The 20,989-nt window shown below is 40.8% G+C and overlaps 1 protein-coding gene across 1 annotated transcript in view; it reads right to left on the bottom strand.

Annotated features, from left to right (window-relative positions):
• Window positions 1-5,101: 5,101 nt before the first annotated feature.
• Window positions 5,102-20,989, bottom strand: part of LOC124789817 (aminopeptidase N-like) — a 154,088-nt gene continuing 138,200 nt past the window's right edge. The window contains exons 15-17 of the mRNA XM_047257300.1: window positions 19,492-19,647; window positions 13,493-13,571; window positions 5,102-5,314 (exon numbers count right to left, since the gene is read on the bottom strand). Of these exons, the coding sequence (XP_047113256.1) occupies window positions 5,180-5,314; window positions 13,493-13,571; window positions 19,492-19,647 (370 nt within the window). The 3' untranslated portion in view covers window positions 5,102-5,179. The remainder of the gene's footprint in view (window positions 5,315-13,492; window positions 13,572-19,491; window positions 19,648-20,989) is intronic.

Here is a 20,989-nt window from a genome sequence, read left to right as displayed (position 1 = left end):
TCATCGGTGAAGAGAACGTGATGCCAATCCTGAGCAGTCCATTTAGCATATTGTTAGGCCTATCTCTGCCACGCTGTACGGTGTCGTGGTTGCAAAGATGGACCTCGCTATGGACGTCGGGAGTGAAGTTGCGCATCATGCAGCCTATTTCGCGAAGTTTGAGTCGTAATACGACCTCTTGTGGCTGCACTAAAAGCATTATGCAACATGATGGCGTTGCTGTCAGGGTTCCTCCGGCCCATAATCCGTAGGCAGCGGTAATCGACAGCAGTAGTAGCCCTTGGCGGCCTGAGCGAGGCATGTCATCGACAGTTCCTCTCTCTCTGTATCTCCTCCTTGTCCGAACAACATCACTTTGATTCACTTCGAGACGCCTGGACACCTCCCTTGTTGAGAGCCTGTCCTGGCACAAAATAACAATGCGGCCGCGACCGAACCGCAGTACTGACCGCCTAGGCATGGTTGAAATACAGACAACACGAGCCGTGTACCTCCTTCCTGGTGGAATGACTGGAACTGATCGGGTGTCGGACCCCCTCCTAGGCCCTGCTCATGCATGGTTGTTTAGATCTTTGGGCGTATTTAGTTAGCTGGAGGCGAATGTCGAGTGAAAAAACTATGAATTATTTACATGTGTTACTGACAGTTAGTCTTGCGAAGAAGATCTGAACGTTTTCTCTGAACTTTCTTGAACAACAATATGGAAATATTTTGGACGTTGTTGCTACGAACACTCCTCACCCTATCGACAGTGTCAGCATGGTGACAGGGATTAGAAATCACGGCCATCATCGCCCCGATGGTTACTGAAGTTAATAAATCCATCAACAAGGTTAGGATAGTTTATGCGAGTATGCTGGAAAGAACAGATAAGCACTTGTCTACTCAGCCAACGAGTGTACGTCATTTAGTTCCAAGATGATGGATGTAGAGGAACTATGGGCAAAGTTTAAATTGATTATAAATCGCACTCTGGAGAAGTATGCACCGAGTAAATGGGTTAAGGGTGAAATAATCCTATCGGAGTCCAATAATAAAATTGGTATACTGTTGAGAAAACAGAGCTTGTTACAACCTCGGTAAAAAAAAAGAGAGAGGGAGAGAAAGAAAGAAATGATAACGCCTGTATGTCGACAGACAATATTTAGTAGAAATATTTTTCCAACATCATAATCCATCGTAAGCTCTTGCCAAGAATCCTAGTAATTCTGGTTCTACGTAAAACAACTAAGCGGGTCGAAGCTTCAATTCAGTCGTTCGCAGACCAGCCTGGTACGGCAATAAAGGGAGCAAGAATAAAACTAGAGTTTTAAATTTCGCATTTAAAAATCATTCAGGCAGGAACGTCGTACAACATACCACCATCTGACCGCTTATAGAGGCACGATGGTATTTTTTTATTTACTTTCTTGCTTAAGTGAAAGTATTTTCTCTTATCTTTGGGTGCAGTTCTAATAGTCTGCCTATGTAATGTGTTATTTGTAATGACAAATAAGAAAAAAGGCTTACGAATGTAAAACATAAGATCATGGATCTGAAATGTTAGGATTTCGGAGCCGCGTGTAGGATGACAGGATTGTCTCTGAGAATTAATGCTCATTTTTTGTCTGACATCCTTCACCAGTCACTTCCTTCTTCACCTTTCCACCTCCTGGCCTTGAACTGTTAAGACTTATATGTTAGAGTAAGTGTTTTTGAGCAATAATAACCACAAAATTGAATTCACACATTGTCTAATATTTTTTTATTTCGTACTGATAATATCCTCTGTATGTTATTAACAGATTGTTTAGTGCAAAGGCGGGTGAGTCTTATATTGTAGGAATGGAAATAGCCGGCTTGGGCGAAGTTTGCTTGGCCGCCATTCCGGACCTCTCATTGAGATACTACTGATTATGGTAAATATTCAGCACCTGCTTCTTATTTAATTTGCGAAGTCCGATTTGGCAGTGCGAACAGTACTGACGGCCTTGAGTTAGTCAAAAGTTCTCATGGTCGCGGAAATATGAAACCAAGCCACTTATTCCAGAAAATCTTAATATTTCGTGCAAGCTTAGAAATTTCAGTTACCCGTCCTTTTAACTCTCAGGCTTTGGGTAGTTAAACCGTGCACAAACTCTTGTATCGAGGACATAGAAATAGGCACCCGTGGCGTAGTAGAACACCTGAAAGAGTTTAAAACAAATAAGTGGCGAATTTCATATGAAATCCCAATTCGGTTTCACAAAGAGTGCTCCTCGTGGGACCAGTACCGGATAGGCTGAGCAGAAATCTGAGACTGTTCGCAGTTGAAGCAGTAGTGTATGGGAAGTGTCGTCTTTTAGTGAATTTGAGTGAATCTTTCGTCCAGAGGAAAGTCCCAAGCGACTGCAAAAAAGCGCATTTGACTCCCGCGTATAAGAAGGGTAAAAGAACAGACAAGCAAAATTGCAGACCAATATGCTTAACTTCGGTTTCCTGCAAAATTCTTGGGCGTATTCTTAGTTCGAATGTAATAAATTTTCTTGAGAGAAAAAGGATTTTATCCACAAATCAACATGGATTTAGAGAGCATCGCTCGTGAGAAACTTGTAACGATACGTCAAATGATTCATAAACCTTTATATTTATATACATGCTGTAAATGCTATTAGAAATCTGTAATTGAATGACTATTTGTGTGCATGGTAAGGGAAGACAAACTTAATATATGCCAGTAATTGACATAAATATCAACAAAATATTCTTTCCGAATTTTGGAAGTTGTTCATCATTCGTTTTGTTACACTAATAAACAGTATTTTCGTAGCTCATGATCAGGAGATTGCAGCTTTGTAAGTAGCTGTAGCGCTTTCCGGAATAACGGCTCGCCGACGGACACTTATCGACCATTTTCTACATCTCTTTCAGATCGCCACTAACGAAGCAATTTTTTTCAGAGCGTGCAGCTATTATTTCACTAAGAAGTCCGATGTCCAAGTGCAAAAAATTGGTACGCCTACTGTGCGGCCGTGAAAAAGAAAGTGCGACCCTGTTTTTCCGGCAGCAGAGTATGAGTCTACATGTTTTCATTCTCAAATAATTTTTTTTATAAATGTAACTCTTCTTCTCGGTCGGGGAGAGAGAGTTATAAACTCAAACTGCGCTATTCTCACATGATGTACTGCGAACCAAGTATGAAGGGCAACTAGAGGATTCGATATTCCTTGATTCCGTAAAGCGTTTGGCACACGGGTATACTGCTGACTGTTAACGAAGGCACGAGCATACATAATAGATTCCCAGATATGTGAGTGGGAACGTGATGCAATAAAAGACATCTTGTACATGTAAAGAATTTGACAGCCTGCAGTGGCTATCTGAAATAGTTTTATCATTCAGAAATTACGTCGAGGCTGTGGACCCACACATGAAGAAACTAACGGAACAATTGAGAAAGTTTAGAGAACAGGCATTTGCGACAAACCGCAGAATGATCCTACCGCCACAAGTATACATCTCACGTAAGAATCTCGACGACAAAGTAAGAGAAATAACGGTCCGTATGGAAGAATAAAGATAATTGTTTTGCTCTCGCTCCACTTGCAAGTGGAATGGAAAGGAGAATGACTAACAACAAAGAAGATACTCTCCGCCATGCACTGTCTCATGGCTTGCGGAGTATGTACGTACACTACTAGCCATTAAAATTGCTACACCAAGAAGAAATGCAGATGATAAACGGGTATTCATTGGACAAACATATTATACTAGAACTGGCATGTAATTACATTTTCACGCAATTTGGATGCATAGATCCTGAGAAATCAGTACCCCGAACAACCACCTCTGCCCGTAATAACGGCCTTGATACGCCTGGGCATTGAGTCAAACAGAGCTGGGATGGCGTGTACAGGTACAGCTGCCCATGCACCTTCATCGCGATACCACTGTTCATCAAGAGTAGTGACTGGCGTCTTGTGACGAGCCAGATGCTCAGCCACCATTTACCAGACGTTTTCAGTTGGTAAGAGATCTGGAGAATGTGCTGGCCAGGGCAGCAGTCGAACATTTCCTGCATCCAGAGAGGCCCGTAAAGGATCTGCAACATGCGGTCGTGCATTATTCTGCTGAAATGTAGGGTTTCGCAGGGATCGAATGAAAGGTAGAGCCACGGTCGTAACACATCTGAAATGTAACGTCCACTGTTTCAAATGCCATCAATGCGAACAAGAGGTGACCAAAACGTGTAACCAATGGCACCCCATACCATCACGCCGGGTGATACGCCAGTATGGAGATGACGAATACACGCTTCCAATGTGCGTTCACCGCGATGTCGCCCAACAAGGATGCGACCATCATGATGCTGTAAACAGAACCTGGATTCATCCGAAAAAATGACTTTTGCCATTGGTGCACCCAGGTTCGTCGTTGAGTACACAATCCCAGGCACTCCTGTCTGTGATGCAGCGTCAAGTGTAACCGCAGCCATGGTCTCCTAGCTGATAGTCCATGCTGCTGCAAACGTCGTCGAACTGTTCGTGCAGAGGGTTGTTGTCTTGAAAACGTCCCTATCTGTTAACTCAGGGATCGAGACGTGGCTGTACGATCCGTTGCAATCATACAGATAAGATGCATGTCATGTCGATTGCTAGTGATACGAGGCCGTTGGGATCCAGCACGGCGTTCCGTATTACCCTCCTGAACCCACCGATTCCATATTCTGCTAACAGTCATTGGATCTCGACCAACGCGAGCAGCAGTGTCGAGATACGACAAACCGCAATACGACCTTTATCAAAGTGGGAAACTTGGGGGTACGCATTTCTCTTCCTTACACGAGGCATCACAACAAAGTTTCAACGCCGATCAACTGCTGTTTGTGTATGAGAAATCGGTTGGAAACTTTCCTCATGTCAGCATGTTGTAGGTGTCGCCATTGGCGCCAACCTTGTGTGAATGCTCTGTAAAGCTAATCATTTGCATATCACGGCATCTCCTTCCTGTATGTTAAATTTCACGTCTGGAGCAAGTCTTCTTCGTGGGGTAGCAATTTTAATGGCCAGTAGTGTAGATAAATATGTACAAGTGCAGGGTGTAGGTAGCTTCAGAAAGGTTGTCAGCGTAAATGGTGAAGTTGAAACACAGAGTAGATACGTTTTATTGCTCGCTTAGTATCAGTATAGAGGGTTCTTGTTTACGGTCGTCAGGTCGCAACCTAGCCGCTCATCCAGTTTTTCAGCCAGTGGGAGGCGTCGCGACGAATGGCGTCGCAACGTGGTACGTCGGAACGCCGCCAAGACGCGGCAGACGCCAGAGGACGATCTCCCAGAGAGGATGCCAACAGGCTTATCTGCGAAAAAATGCAACATTTCCGTTATTTCCTAACTATATGTCGCACTTCCATTTTATCTAAACCGCCTCACATTCACTTTTAAAGCCATATTATTAACATCAATTACAGATGTCTTTGTCTGTGACTGATGTTCAAACATCTTCTTTTGAAAATTATTAACAGGCCAAAACACAGCGTATGTGCGCAAACCAGTAACTCAAAATTTGTGCAGGTATTGATCATAAAATATGACACGATATTACAAAAATGAAACCTTTGCTCCTCTTCTCTGGAGTTGGAGGAAGACAGCCTTCGTCAGCCACAATTGGATTAAAATTTTAATTTCATTCTGAGGTTGTGATGTTGTGGTCTTCAGTCCAGAGACTGGTTTGATGCAGCTCTCCATGCTACTCTATCCTGTGCAAGCTTCTTCATCTCCCAGTACCTACTGCAGCCTACATCCTTCTGAATCTGCTTAGTGTATTCATCTCTTGGTCTCCCTCTACGATTTTTACCCTCCACTCTGCCCTCCAATACTAAATTGGTGATCCCTTGATACCTCAGAAAATGCCCCACCAACCTATCCCTTCTTGTAGTCAAGTTGTGCCACAAATTTCTCTTCTCTCCAATTCTATTCAATACCTCCTTATTAGTTGTCGGATCTACCTATCTAATCTTCAGCATTGTTCTGTAGCACCACATTTTGAAAGCTTCTATTTTCTTCTTGTCCAAACTAGTTATCATCCATGTTTCACTTCCATACATGGCTACGCTCCATACAAATACTTTCAGGAACGACTTCCTGACACTTAAATCTATACTCGATGTTAACAAATTTCTCTTCTTCAGAAACGCTTTCCTTGCCATTGCTAGTCTACATTTTATATCCTCTCTACTTCGACCATCATCAATTACTTTGCTCTCCAAATAGCAAAACTCATTTACTACTTTAAGCTTCACATTTCATAATCTAATTCCCTCAGCATCACCCGATTTAATTCGACTACATTCCATTATCCTCGTTTTGCTTTTGTTGATGTTCATCTTATATTCTCCTTTCAAGACACTGTCCATTCCATTCAACTGCTCTTCCAAGTCCTTTGCTGTCTCTGAAAGAATTACAATGTAATCGGCGAACCTGAAAGTTTTTATTTCTTCTCCATGGATTTTAATTCCTACTCCGAATTTTTCTTTTGTTTCCTTTACTGCTTGTTAAATATACAAATTGAATAACATTGGGGATAGGCTACAACCCTGTCTCACTCCCTTCCCAACCCCTGCTTCCCTTTGATGCCCCTCTACTCTTATAACTGCCATCTCTGCCATCTGGTTTTTGTACAAATTGTAAATAGCCTTTCGCTCCCTGTATTTGACCCCTACCACCTTCAGAATCTGAAAGAGAGAGTATTTCAGTCAACATTGTCAAATGCTTTCTCTAAGTCTATAAATGCTAGATACGTAGGTTTGCCTTTCCTTAATCTATTTTCTAAGATAGGTCGTAGGGTCAGTACTGCCTCACGTGTTCCAATTCTGAGTTACAACGATTATTAATTTGTGGCCTATGGAATGCATTAGTCCTGAAAGTGTTCGCAAAAAAATTGTACCAAATGAGTACCTACTTCTAATTATTCCATCATGGTATTGAGAAATAGAAGTGTAGAAACAATAACAACAATAATAATAAATGCTATTACTACAATGACAAAAATCCAAATTCGTTTAACAAGTCAGACCACAACTAGATTCGAAGACACATTTTGTTCAGTGTAATTAAATGAAGACCAGTTTCTTAGCTTTGTGTGAGAAAGTCATGAAGAACCTGGCTAGGAATTTAATCTACTTAAAATCATGTAACAATATGACCTTTAAAAACCCTGAACATTGAGAAATAGTCAATATAACCACTACAGACGCCTGGAGTGTAATGTCGTTGTGTACATATAAAGATATTTACAATTTCTTTCATTTCTTGCTCATTCTGTTTTGCAACGTAAGCTACACACAACTCACAAATTAGGCCGTAGGCATTTTCCGACTGTCTGACTGCTGCCTACAGAGCAGTACGGGGAGCGATTTTTGATTGCGGGACATGTGATCAGCGTGTGGCCAATCCCGCCAGTGCTGCTGCTTCTTTATTCAAGCAGCTCCTCATTTGGCCTCACGAGACTGAGCGAACCCCATTACAGACACCAGCATCTCAGACAAATCTGAGGAGGAACCGGGAATTGAATCCGGATCCTCCTGCACCGTAGGCAGCGAGGCCGACCGTTCAGCTGCGGAGCCACTCCTTTATATATCGTGCCCTTGGAAATATTATTCTTTAGGCTGCTACAGACGATATTTACCCAATGCTGATTATCTGCGGTGAAAGTGACATAAAAAACAAATGTTTGTGTAGAAATATGCAGTGTTGCTTATACGAGGAACAGTTCGTGAATTTTACTTAAATGTTACGGATATATGTGTTCCACTGTAAGAATCCAGCCATGAAGCGGAACGGAGGTAACTTATATCTGTAGGGAATGAGCCAACGGCAGAGTCACAGTCAGTGTGAAATTACGATGCCATTTGTGGAATGAGATGTAACCAGTGTGCCGTGTGTGAGGCGTCATGTGAGATAAAACAGTTATCTTTAAATTCATACTTCTCGGGCTCGGAGGGTAAGTAGATACAGGATATCTGCAAGTAGTAGATCGTAAATGGAAAAGGTATTCTCTGCTAATTACGCAAAATGTAGGAGAAGATCAAGCGAAATGGGTTTCATGTCAGAAATGTCTTGGTGATCGATGTGTAACCACAACTGTACACTATTTGGTTCTATGGATACCGTTTCGAATTACAAAACCACTGAAACTATTAGTGAAACAGTACACCGTACAAAAATAAAACTAAAATTAAAGGGAGAAATTTTGGGACATTTCGAAAATAAAACAAAACTGAGACAAGACGATGGGCTATCTACATTACTTCTCAACTGTACCTTAGAAAAAAGTAATCCAAGAGTGAAGAAAACTAAAGTCGTTGCTTAATATTAATAAACCAATCAAATTAGGAGGATTACTGATGACCTGAAACTTCTGTATCATGGTATTCAAACAGCGCAAAAAGAGACAGAAATTATTAAGAACAAGCTAAAAGAATAGGACTCCAAACATCATTTAAAAATTATATGTCCAGCAACAAACTGAGTGTGTTTGTGGGGCTGAAACACTCATAGTTAACAGTAAGGGAGACAAGGAAGAAATCCAAAAGAAAGAACGGAAAGTACTCAGGTTAATTTTAGATCCAAATTATACTGTAGAAGCAACATACAGACTAAGAGGAAATAACAAATATGTGAAGTATACAAATGTTTATTGCGATTTTTAAAAAAGCGGTCGAAAATTCTATGTGAATATTAAAAAAAAATTGAACCAATCAGATGAACTAGAAAGATTGTGAAACTCTATGATACTCACAGTAAGTCTAAAATTTTCGTTTCATCCATGATTGATATGAGGAGGCCGTGGCTCTTAAAATCAACATTAAAATGTAGGCTCAACCGCCTTTCACACTGCGAAAACAATAAAATTAACACATTTCGAAGGATCAGGCCATAATCAAAATTGTTATACAAGGATTTTACAAAAGCTATAAAAAATAAAAATACAGATACAAATATAAAAAATTCATGTACAATCCCCTTGTAACCGTGTCTTCCTAAAATATGCTTCTACATCATTTGTCCAGTCGGTAAAATAAACTAAAAAGAAGCGGTTCATGCAGTCCTTAAATACAAGCAGTGGTCATGGACAACAGTTACTCCCGTGCATGGTCCTTACACCTCCAGCGACACGCTGGAATAGAAACACATACGTATCGTGACTGAGCACGTATGGTAGGTCCGATGTTGTTTTCTATCTACATAAATGATCTTTTGGATAGGGTGGATAAGAATGTGCGGCTGTTTGCTGATGTTGCTGTAGTGTACGGGAAGGTGCCGTCGATGAGTGACTGTAGGAGGATACAAGATGACTTGGAAAGGATTTGTGATTGTTGTAAAGAATAGCAGCTAACTCTAAATATAGATAAATGTAAATTAATGTAGATGAATAGGAAAAAGAATCCCGTAATGCTTGAATACTCCATTAGTAGTGTAGCGCTTGACACAGTCACGTCGATTAAATATTTGGGCGTAACATTGCAGAACCATATGACGTGGGACAAGCAGGTAATGGCAGTTGTGGGGAAGGCGGATAGTCGTCTTCGGTTCATTGGTAGAATTTTGGGAAGATGTGGTTCATATGTAAAGGAGACCGCTTATAAAACACTAATACGACCTATTTTTGAGTACTGCTCGAGCGTTTGGGATCCCTATCAGGTCGGATTGAGGGAGGACATAGAAGCAATTAAGAGGCGGCCTGCTAGATTTGTTACGGAAATGCTTCAGGAACTCGGGTGGGAGTCTCTAGAGGAAAGGAGGCGTTCTTTTCGTGGATCGCTACTGAGGAAATTTAGAGAACCAGCATTTGAGGCTGACTGCAGTACAATTTTACTGCCACCAACTTGCATTTCGCAGAACGACCACAAAGATAAGATAAGAGAGATTAGGGCTCGTACAGAGGCATAAAGGCAGTCATTTTTCCCTCGTTCTGTTTGGGAGTGGAACAGGGAGAGAAGATGCTAGTTGTGGTACGAGGCACCCTCCGCCACGCATCGTATGGTGGATTGCGGAGTATGTATGTAGATGTAGATGTAGCACTTCATGTGCACAAGCAAGAAATCAAGGACACTCATCAGTGGTCAAAGATAGTGCACACTCTAACGAGATGCCAGGCGTTGGAGTCACGTCACTCAGTTAATATCAACAGTGTTCCTGTAATCAAGGTAACTAATCTCAAACTTATATTACTACAAGTCGACGAAATTTTTAAAAAAATTCTGTTCATAACTTGTATTTTCCTTTTTACCTCTGTGTATCTTAACGTCTAACTGTTCCAGTAAATGCAGTTATCTACCCTTATCCCGTATCTGCCAAATTGTAAACTCTTCTTCAGTTGCCAACAAATGGTAGCCACAATCATGGATGTGAATGACTACGGTCGATTTTTAGAAATTATGAAGCCGAAAACCGTCCCTGTGTTCGTTCTACATCAACTTCAAAGACCTACCAATCTGATCAATGCAGTTCGCATTCATCTGTGACACTGAATTTGGCAAGATACCGGCTTCGTTATATTTATCAATCTCCTGTTTTAAATTATTCCTCAATTTATATCGTAACATGTTGTTGGTTTTAAATGAGGCTGCAATTTTATATGTCTTCAAAATGTTTGCTACTTTCTGAGATAAATTATAGAAATGTTGAAGCACATTTTAGGAAGACACGATTACAAGGGCAATGGCGACAATTGTTTTGTTCTTACATATCTTTATCTTCTTTGCTTTTGTAAGACTTTTGTAAAATAATTCTGATAATAAAGGCTTGTTCCTTAGAAACACATTAATTTTAGTGCTACTGCATTGAGAAAGGTGGTTGAGCCTACAGGTCAACATGAAAAGCCAAAACTGAAACAATAAAGTGGGTCAGTGCAGTAAAAGAAGAAGGAAGCAAGAATGACAGAACTTGATTTATCAGGCAGAAAAAACTTTTAGAAACAAAATTCACGACTGGACATTTGACCGAGCATAATGACCTAAGAAGATGGCACAACTCGATCCGCCGAGCCAAAAAGAGTACAGTCTGAGAGAATGGAGATACAATGGGCACAAAGCGAAACTAAAACAGATCTTTTAAAATGCCCCTTGTTGTACATCGCATTGTTCTGTAGGGCCAGAATGTGAATAATAATAACATGTATTTATGCTTTTTAAATTTTATTGAGAAGCAAACGCGAAATGTTATTAATGTTGTAACTTCCTGGGTATCTAACAAGTCTTTTTTAGAAATTCAAGTAATTTTCTTGACACATGGAGAATTATCCATACTCTAAGAGGCCAGGTGAGTGCCATTGCCGGAAATGTGTGAATGACGTTATAGATCATGTTTAGGACACCACCAGTACTTTTCAACGAGGCGAATAAAATAGTACATACTGCAACTACTTCATCAATAAAATCAGTTCTCGTGCTATGTAAATGGTGATGTAGAGTTTGGGAACTGATTCAGTATTTTGCCATAAAGTAAGAAATCGTGTTTGTAAGTGTCCACTTGTGCTTCGTTAAACGTTTTCCGATTAAATAAGTTATGCTATAAAACTAGTTATATTTAATTTAATTTTCTTACTACTATATTAAAATTTAAGCCTGTTATAATGGTTACAACGTTTTGCATTATGAATATAGGTATTCCCATATTTGTTACATCGTTGTCTCCTGGGGACGAGCAACTTAATAAGTCTCCTTGTCTCCTGATTATTTGGCGTGATACTTGCTTCCAGTGATGGAAAAGGAAGCTATTGTAAGAGAATACATCGTATTTTGAGGTATCAGAAGATGGAGCGGCAGTCACAAAAGGGTTAAATTTACTTGTTCTGTGTTGAATTGTAATTTTGATATTGACTGAGTGTAGGGCCAGCACTAGGAAGTTGAGGTGTGTTGTTTCGTATGGCGCAGCACTGTAGCAGCTGAGAAGTTGTTTTATGAAAGGAAATGTGTGACAGAGGTGGATGGGAAAAACACATTTTTCCCACTTCTTTGAGGATGATTGCGTGGCACTTTAGCTGTAGCTGATAACATAGTACCGTACATGGTCAGTAAGCACTGGATATCACTGACAAAGTCGGTGCCGATGTCTTCCTCTACTACATTTCATTCTAGAGGAATAATCTGATGTTTCACCTCATGCTGGTTGAAACGCGGCAGCCAATACTGCATGTCATTTTCATCAGAATTAGAGTGTGATTTTGCAATTCAGAGACTGACAACAGGGTAAAGCGGTATGATAGCTTAAATTGACGAAATGGAATCGTGGTGACTGGGAGTACAGTGCTCTGCACAATTGTCATTCTTTTCCTTTATTAACACGCTGATGGCTTCGACTGGGATGTGAAAGTCTCTGGTGCGCATCTTGGATTTGAAACAGCGAGCAGGGAACATGCCGGCCAAACTGCGCTGGCTAGGGACCAGGACCGGCCGCCGGGATGGTGGTAGAAACTGATGTCCAGTCCGTCCAGTTGGCGAACAATGTGGGCCGAGTGCAGGAGGCGGGTGCGCCTCTCCATGTTTTGCGGATTACCTTTGGAGATAGCCATCTATCAGTAGTAAAAGTGTGTGCTTCAGGAGATGAAGTCTAGCCTCCTAGCGTTTCTTGCTTCGCATCTCGAGCCCTGGAGTGTGAGACTAACGGCATAAGCGGGAATACACATGATTTGCAATTGGCTTCTAGCTCTGTTTCGGCGGGGAGGAATTAGGAGGCCGCAAGCGAGCGCCACTAAAGAAGAGACTAGGTGTCTGGACATGGATATTTCTATATCGTCTTGTGCTTCGAGGAGGTGTCGGGATCGAATACGTTGGCAGCAACTGTAGAGGACGGTTTGGCGTTGCATCGCGGCTGGTCCTGCAATATCTTTTTCACTTCGAAAGGGTGCTGAGGACCTCGTCTTCACGAAAAGCAATTAAAATCTGAAGGGTAGATCTTAAGGGAGTGGCCTACCTGTAATTAGTTTTGAGGAGTTGGGAAAGAATCTAGTGTACCGTTAGGGTAGGTAAATATTTTTATTGCGTGACTGGCCATACATAAATGCTTAAAGGAACTGAATAGCAATGGGAAATCAGATTATCTAGCGCAAACTGTAATTGTTGATGTTATGATGAATAATGGAAGTGGAAATGTGAAGACTAAGAACAGAGAGGGAAACTGAAAGATAGATGCCTAGGCACTGGGATAAATAATTAACTTAATAGTGTTTTTCAAGGGAACTGGTCATACCAGCGTTAAGAAGGTGTATGATTATCCATCGGGAGACACAGGATAAATTCAAGAAATTGAGCTTGGGTTACAATAGTTGTGTTACAACTCAGTCCCGCACACTCTATAATGTACATTACACTCTCTAATTATTTATTACTGGATTTGGTTACGTGCAACCACACGTGGATGAAATAGAAATGATCAAATATTACATTTAGAATAGACAATACACCAATAAAACGTCAATTTATACACTTTTTATGGAGCTGGTATGTTGGGGAGGAAAACTCTGACGACTCACTTACCTTATGGATGATGTCTTCATCACAGAGAGTTCGCGTGAAGGACGTTAGTAACTTCCCGAACTTCTTCTTGCCGATGCCACTACGGAGAAGACTATAGTTAATTAATTGCCTTCTATGAAGAAAGAAACACTGAAAAAATAAACCGTAGACAACAGTAATATCGAGTATAATAAATGGGAACTGAGTATTCCATACTAATTATCAAGACTGGGAAAATGTAATAAAAGAAGGGGAGAATTAACATACTTAGGAAACGAGATTTTTTTGGCGTGCGCACTGATGTTCTGAAAATATTGTACCTGAAAACGGAATCGTCATCCCGTCTAGCCAACTGAAACGTGTATCTAAATGGTAGCTTGGCGTAGCTAAAAATACCTTTCCTTAATCAGAAACCTATTGGTGTTAAACATTTGCACTAAACTTGGGAAAGAGCTTCTACAGCAATTAATTTGGAACAAAGCGTGCACGAAGTGAAATATTTATAACTAGTAAACTTGTGGCAATATAAAAAAAAGTGACATGCGATGATAGATATGTATCAAATTAAGAATATATATTAATGAATAAATGGAAACGTTCCAGGAAGATTGAGTGAGTAAAGAAATCTATGGATACTATTCTGTTGGAGGCTGAACGGGCTAGAACAACGTGTGTTAGGAATTCAGAAGTGGCTAATAAGGCTCGGTGGGAAGCAGTGTAGGGAACGAGTTGTGAGGAGATTCAAAGGCTGCAAGAAGTCATATAACTTGCAGAAGATGTTCAGCGCAGCTGTTCAGTTCAGTAAACACCATGAAACTTCCTGATGTGTTAAAGATACGTGCTGAACTAGGACCCGAGCGTCGAATGCGGATACTTGATTTTGTGCGTAATGTTATTGCCTATTGAGCCTTCGCAGTTTCAGTTCTGTCAGTTACCAACGATCCTAACGTTTATAAAGGTCAAAAATCCATTCTGAAGACATGAAGGTACTGCTGCACAATAGAAAGAACCACTTATTTAACAACGGTTCAAACAACGATTCAAAAGAAGGTGACTATGAAATGACCATATGGTTCTTGTGCCAAGGACAGACAACAAACCGACGAATGAAGTTTATCTCATGATCGGATCGTGTTCAACTAAGAAGTATACAATCCAGTACTCGGTAGAATATCATTTGTGAATCTGTGAATTACATGCGGTAATACAAATATAGTGTATGGACAGAAAGTTGGAAATGTGGGTGTCACGGGGAGCGTGCCAGAGATGAAGTCCCTGCAGTCGCACTCTCCTCTGTGTCCTCCTCGACGGGTCAGCTGCCGGCACAGTAGGTCAGCGTGTTAGGTCAGAGGGTTAGCCGCCCTCTGTAGAAAAAAAAGAAAAAGAAAAAAAAACCTCAGTAAATGGAACGACGCTGAACTTGAACAAGCGTCATGGGACGTCCGCCCCGAACAAACAGAAGGAACAATCAGGAACAAAATGAGATAAAAAAAGTCGGATAGAGCGTCTGCCATGTAAGCAGGAGATCCCGGGTTCGAGTTCCGGTCGGGGCACATATTTTCAACTGTCCCCGTTGATATTCATCAACGCCTGTAAGTAGCTAATGGTGGGGATTTCATAGTAATTTCATTAAAAAAAGTCCATCTCTGAGCGGCAGTGTAATTGAAAGGAACCATTCTGATAAAATTTTGCTTTAGAGCTCTTAGAGTCGCCCTTACATCGAGCCAATGATAATACTAATGATAATATTAACGGCATTATAGCGTCAAAATACGTTTTGAATCAAGATCTGCAGGTATCCAACGCTATTTGGAATAACAGTACTGACTGAGAAGTACAGTACTACTAACATTACTACTATTAATAATAATACTAATAGTAATAATGGTAATAGAAAAAGTAGTAGCAGATGTCTTCGTGGTAGTATGTAAGTTACAAATTACGACATAGCGAATAACAAGATAGAATTTCAGATTAGACTGCCCAAATAGCGGTGGCGAAGGTCTTATGAGAGAGGAGAATACTTAGTTGCAACAGGGTAAGGAATGCGTTCAAAATCAAAATCAGATAGTATTGTTGTTTTAATAAACAGCCATTAGCTGTACTCTGAAGTTGGAGATTTGATCCAGTTCTCCGATATGGTGAGGTAGGTCATTTCACCAAAGTTGGATTTCTGCTACGAAATGGATTTAGTGAGGGTGACTGTATGATGAAGTGGCACAGAAAGAATTTTGCTGTAAAAGAAACGAGTATTTGTTGTGCTTTGTCCAGACAAAAATGTTAATGTCGAACAAAGTATGAGGTACTCTATACATCGATTAGTTGATAAAGTTACCGCTGTGGAAATATCTATTCTTGTCTGCACGTAAACAAAATAGTTGTGCATAAGATGGCGAAATGACATTTCGTATGCAGGCATTCGTCCCCAGCTCCTAGCACCCTGACGTTTTCGAAGAAAGACCTTGCAGGATAACATCGCTATAATCGACAATTGGAAGCACAAGCGTTTGCACAAATTTCTTTTTCAGTTCCGAAGGGGTTTTCGTAAAGCATGGAGAGATGCTGAAGTCTTCTTGCAAGTTTCAACCCGGTTTAGATTTTTATCTATTAATAAGTTTTTTCGCTTATGTTTTTTCCCATTTTTTTAACATTAAATATAGTATGGATTCCCGAAACCTCAGGCTAATGAACCTAGAAATAATGTATTCGGAATTCATTTTGATAAGGTGCACAGGTAATCATTAACTACCTCGGTAGGAGTTTACAGATTAATCGGTTTTTAATTTAAGTATAATTGGAGGATATCAGCATATTTGTCCAACAAGAATAGTATTGGACCTGATACCGATCCTAGGAGTACACGTGATGCTGCGTTATTTCCTATTTCCATTACGACTAGAGTTGTAAAACTACCTGAGGCTACCGTAAGTAAGCATAGACCACAGCAGTTTTGCTAGTAGGATTGATCAATTACTATCGTAACTAAGTTACCTGTACGATAGGTGTGTTGCATACCTATTGTCAGTGCCTTACTAGATTTCCCTAGAAACTGGAAGCGATGAACTGTCTAGAAACTGAGTGAGGATACATAAAGGGCTATGTAGCCTATGGAACAGTCTTGTTCTACATGGTTATCCTCCTGTCAGTTACTTAAAAATAACAGTATTTGAACATCGACAATATCAATTTTCGATGTTCAATTCATGTCTTATTTTAAAATAGTTGATTTGTAATGTGAAACAGAGGAATGTTCTAGTAAAATTAAAAAAAATACACATTTATCATTCAACGCTAGAAGACGTAATTTTCTCGAAAAAAGGTGAAAGTTAAAAAAAATCCGCAAAACAAAAACATATCAAACAGTGTTTCCATACTACGTCGAGTTTATATAAAACACGTTTCTGTTATTCATAAACAACTTTCGCACTAATAACAGGAAATTCTTGCCTTTGATCATCATGAAGAACGTTCTATTGGGTACAAAATAACAACAATAATTATATAGATTTTTATGTTTGTGCCTGTAACCTGTACTTGCATCAAAGATAATTACTTTGGTTGCATAAAAGCGTAGAGGTTGCGCGATCAAGTAATTGTTATTACTTAGAAAGTGCAATTTATATTTTGTAAGGACATAAAATACACAGTGGACTAACAATGAACGATGTGCGGTTCTAATCAGATGTAGGACAAATAGAGAAATAAACAAAAAGATAAGTCTGATGAATTCTTCTCGGGTTATCAGCCGAGTGGTGGCGTCGTTTTGTCGCAACGTTTCAATGATTTCGTACCCGTCATCTTATAGCGAAGAAGATGACGGGTACGGCTGATAACCCGAGAAGAATTCATCAGTGGAATACGCCGAGAAAGACTGCCATCGCAGAAAGAGATACGTCGTCGGCTCCCAGTTTCTCTCTCACACATTCATGTATGTTCCTTCCCCTACCGGTGCTACAATTACGACCGCTAAACCCACCACTTGTTACGTCTTTTATGAACCATACCAAAACTATGCAACCACAGTTTTGATAGAGCGCAAATCTAATCATAACTTCGAGGTCTTCGACGTCAGGTACGAGCGAAACCATTGTACCACACTTGGAGAACTCTTAGAAACCGGTAACGAACTTCGGAAAATAAAATGTTGAAGTCAACAACATGAAAGACTTTGCCGCATCCAAAAAGAGATCTATAGTCCCTCTCACCTGTCCACAGAAGATGTTAAGATGTTTGTTAAAACGTGACTGGTATCCCTTTAGTGGGTTATTTATCCGTAAATAATAGGTAACATTGTTGTGGATTATACTGTATATTATAAGATCTTGGTAAGCGATAGAAGACTGCAAGAGTGACGGTAGCAGGAGGGTGCTGTGGCAGCATCCCCGTGAGAAATGGTTTGACAAATTCCAGTTTCCAAACCACTGTGAAAACGCTTGCGGATAAACAGTGGTTGAAGATAACTGTCAATGAGAACAGCAGTTGGCCAATAATAAGCATAATTATTTACACTATAACGCTATCGTGTCCGTTAGATGCCGTTATGTTACGTCTACTGGTTTTTGGTGTTGTCTGTAACATGCTTAGGAAATAATTTTATGCGACGCCATCATTTATCCCCACGGAATAGTCCATAAGTTTTACTTTTTTGCGATTCATTGTTGATTATGGGAAAAATTAAGCACGGATTTAGTTTCCCGGCAGTGATAATGGTATCAGCTGGAAGTCCATTAGATTTGTTACCATTTTCAGCTCATCCTTTTGTCAAGGTACCCCTTTTCCTCGCACTTTGCGATCTTTAGGAGAAGCCTATTGTCATATAGTCGGGTAAGTCTTTCAGTAGATTCATGCAGTTTATCTTTTATGTCCAGGAGAGGAACGGAAGTCGTCAACCAAGCTAGCTCTTGGTCTTCGGGTACGATTTCCGACAAATCTATGCGTTTAACGTCTTCCTAGATCTTTCACGTCTGGCAGTGGTTCTTAATGTGAAAAATGAGAGTTACGCTGTGTTTCGGAAAGTTAAACTGTACATCCCTGGGTAAACGGCTGTGTCAGTTATTCAAAGGTCGAAAGAAGACAACGGCATACCAACTATAATAAGACTATGCCTAGGGAAGCACTGTGATGTTCAAACCAACCTTCGAATTCATGACTGCCTTAATTTTTAGGTAGTTAGTTGTGATTTGTCTGTTAGGCATCCTTGTGATTGCCTCATAAAGATTCATTGTAAACTTCTTCACGACGTGCGGGACAAATTATTAGATAAACGAATATACAGTGACAATTATCGAACTATATGAAGAAAACGGAAATTACATGTGGCGCAGACAAATAGCGAAATTCTGCGTGACACGCTGAAGTGTCAGAACATCGATGCAGTCTATGAATTCCTAAATGGCTGTTTTTAGCTCAGCAGTGGTTTGGCAGGCGGCCAATCGAGGCCCATGCCAGTGGCTTCTGGGTACCCAAGAGCCAGAATGCGGTCCCCAAAGTGATCGTCTTGGACATCAAACACTCTCCTGCATCGATGGGATCTAGCTTGGATAATGGGGATGACACATATTCCAAAAACTTCACTTACATTTCGGTAGTCGCCGTACCATCAAGGAATACACCACCGATTATTCTGAGACTGGACAGACAGTCACCCGTTGAGAGGGCGATTGCGAAAGGCGGATTCTCAGTCCCCCAAATGGGCCATTTTGCTTATTGACGAACCCATCCAAAAGAAAGTTGACTTCGTCGCTAAACCAAACCGTGCATGCGCATATTGATTCCTATCATGCTCCGCAGCGAATCATGCAGTTTGAACGTCCTAACGCAAACCGTTCAGAAATTATGATGATTTTATTTCATACAGTTCATTAATTGTCACCATACATATGTATAGAGGTGAGAGGGCGAGATAATGGAGGGAAGTGGGGGGAAAACTGAGGGAAAGACAAAGAGGGAAGAAATTGCAGTTGACCAATATTCCACTAAAATTAAACAAATTTATTGGCAGTGTCTGTTGGAAACCTCACCGAGTCTTGAAGATGTGTGGATTATCCACAAAGAAGTCTATCGCGGCAGCGGCAGCATGTTTGCGTCGCCCCCGAAGACACGCCTCCAGCAGTACAGGTAGGTGGTCCCAGTGGACGCCACCCTCCGATCTTCTTGCCGTCTGCTCGAGCAGGTATCTGCAACAGGGTACCATGTACACGTTTACGCAGACGTGCGTTAACGTTGAAAGGTCTCCATTGCTCTAGGTGAGTTTGATGTTGTAGGTTCACTACTCATCTACCCACGTTCTGTGCACTAGAAGGACTGATGGAAAGTAACACATCCACTTTCGTTTTAGCCATTTCGGACTGTTAATAGTTGTTGAATCAAAGTTTCAGACTGACAGTAAAAGCTCAAACTCAGCATACAAAATGCTATGTACTTCCAAGTGTAATAAGTACACAGTGGTGCTAATGTCGGCAAATTACCCCGGTAGCAGTCCGCGGCTCGTGGTCTTGCGGTAGCGTTCTCGCTTCCCGCGCACGGGGTTCTGGGTTCCCGGCGGGGTCAGGGATTTTCTCTGCCTCGAGATGACTGGGTGTTGTGTGTCTTTCATCATTATTTCATGCTCATTCACTCGCAAGTCGCCATAGTGGCGTTAAAGAATTTGTGGAGCGAGGGGTCTTCCGGCCACCAATGCCATACGCTCATTATCATTACTATTACCCCAGTAGCAAATGAAAAAATTAATTCTTCTAGCCAACGTCATGTATTAATAAAGATCTTTCGTATATTATATTTGGCTCTGCACTGAATATAATCGTAGTCACACACATGCACTTGAACACATTTTATTATTCATGTAATAACCTTTAACTACGATTAGGTCTTGCGTCTGTGTATCGACACAATGTTAAAGGTTCGTATGTCATTTTGTGAGGTACTCTTTCGCGCTATTTTCGCCTTTCAAATTAAGTTGCTTGCTATGCGCATCTGGTAGACGTCGTCCCGTCTTGTTCCGAACAAGTTCAACAGCGGCAGGTCTGGCCATCATGCCACTGAAGGGTGGTAGTGAATAAGATGCAGAAAGTTTAGGTAATGGTAAATGTGCTATGCGCGTGCATTATCGCGACGGTGACTACTTCTTCTTGACACTGTAGGAACAACATCAGACTGGACTAGATTTTGTGGATATACATCGCATTGTTCTGGGTTCCAGATCAAACATAACACCTATTTCTTCTTCCTAGCGATGCCTCATGATCGCGGGGCTCGCTTTTTATTTCATGATTTCACAATTAGTTATTTAATGTGATGACATGATGCCCTTCGAGTCGTCACACTCTTATGTTAATCTAAGGGATAAATTCGTCTTTGTGAATCGTGTGTGCTTTGTTCAACGTATTTTCGTAAGTTAATTGATTGCACATGACAATACCAGAGAAGGAAAGTTGCTACTCACCATATAGCGGAGATGCTGAGTCGCGATAGGCACAACAAAAAGATTCACACAATTAAAGCTTTCTGCCATTAAGGCCT

The sequence above is a fragment of the Schistocerca piceifrons genome, chromosome 3 (genome assembly GCF_021461385.2).
Source record: "Schistocerca piceifrons isolate TAMUIC-IGC-003096 chromosome 3, iqSchPice1.1, whole genome shotgun sequence".
Taxonomy (NCBI): Eukaryota; Metazoa; Arthropoda; class Insecta; order Orthoptera; family Acrididae; genus Schistocerca; species Schistocerca piceifrons.
The sequence above is the reverse complement of the archived record's forward strand: the minus strand, read 5'-3'. Positions and strand labels throughout refer to the sequence as shown.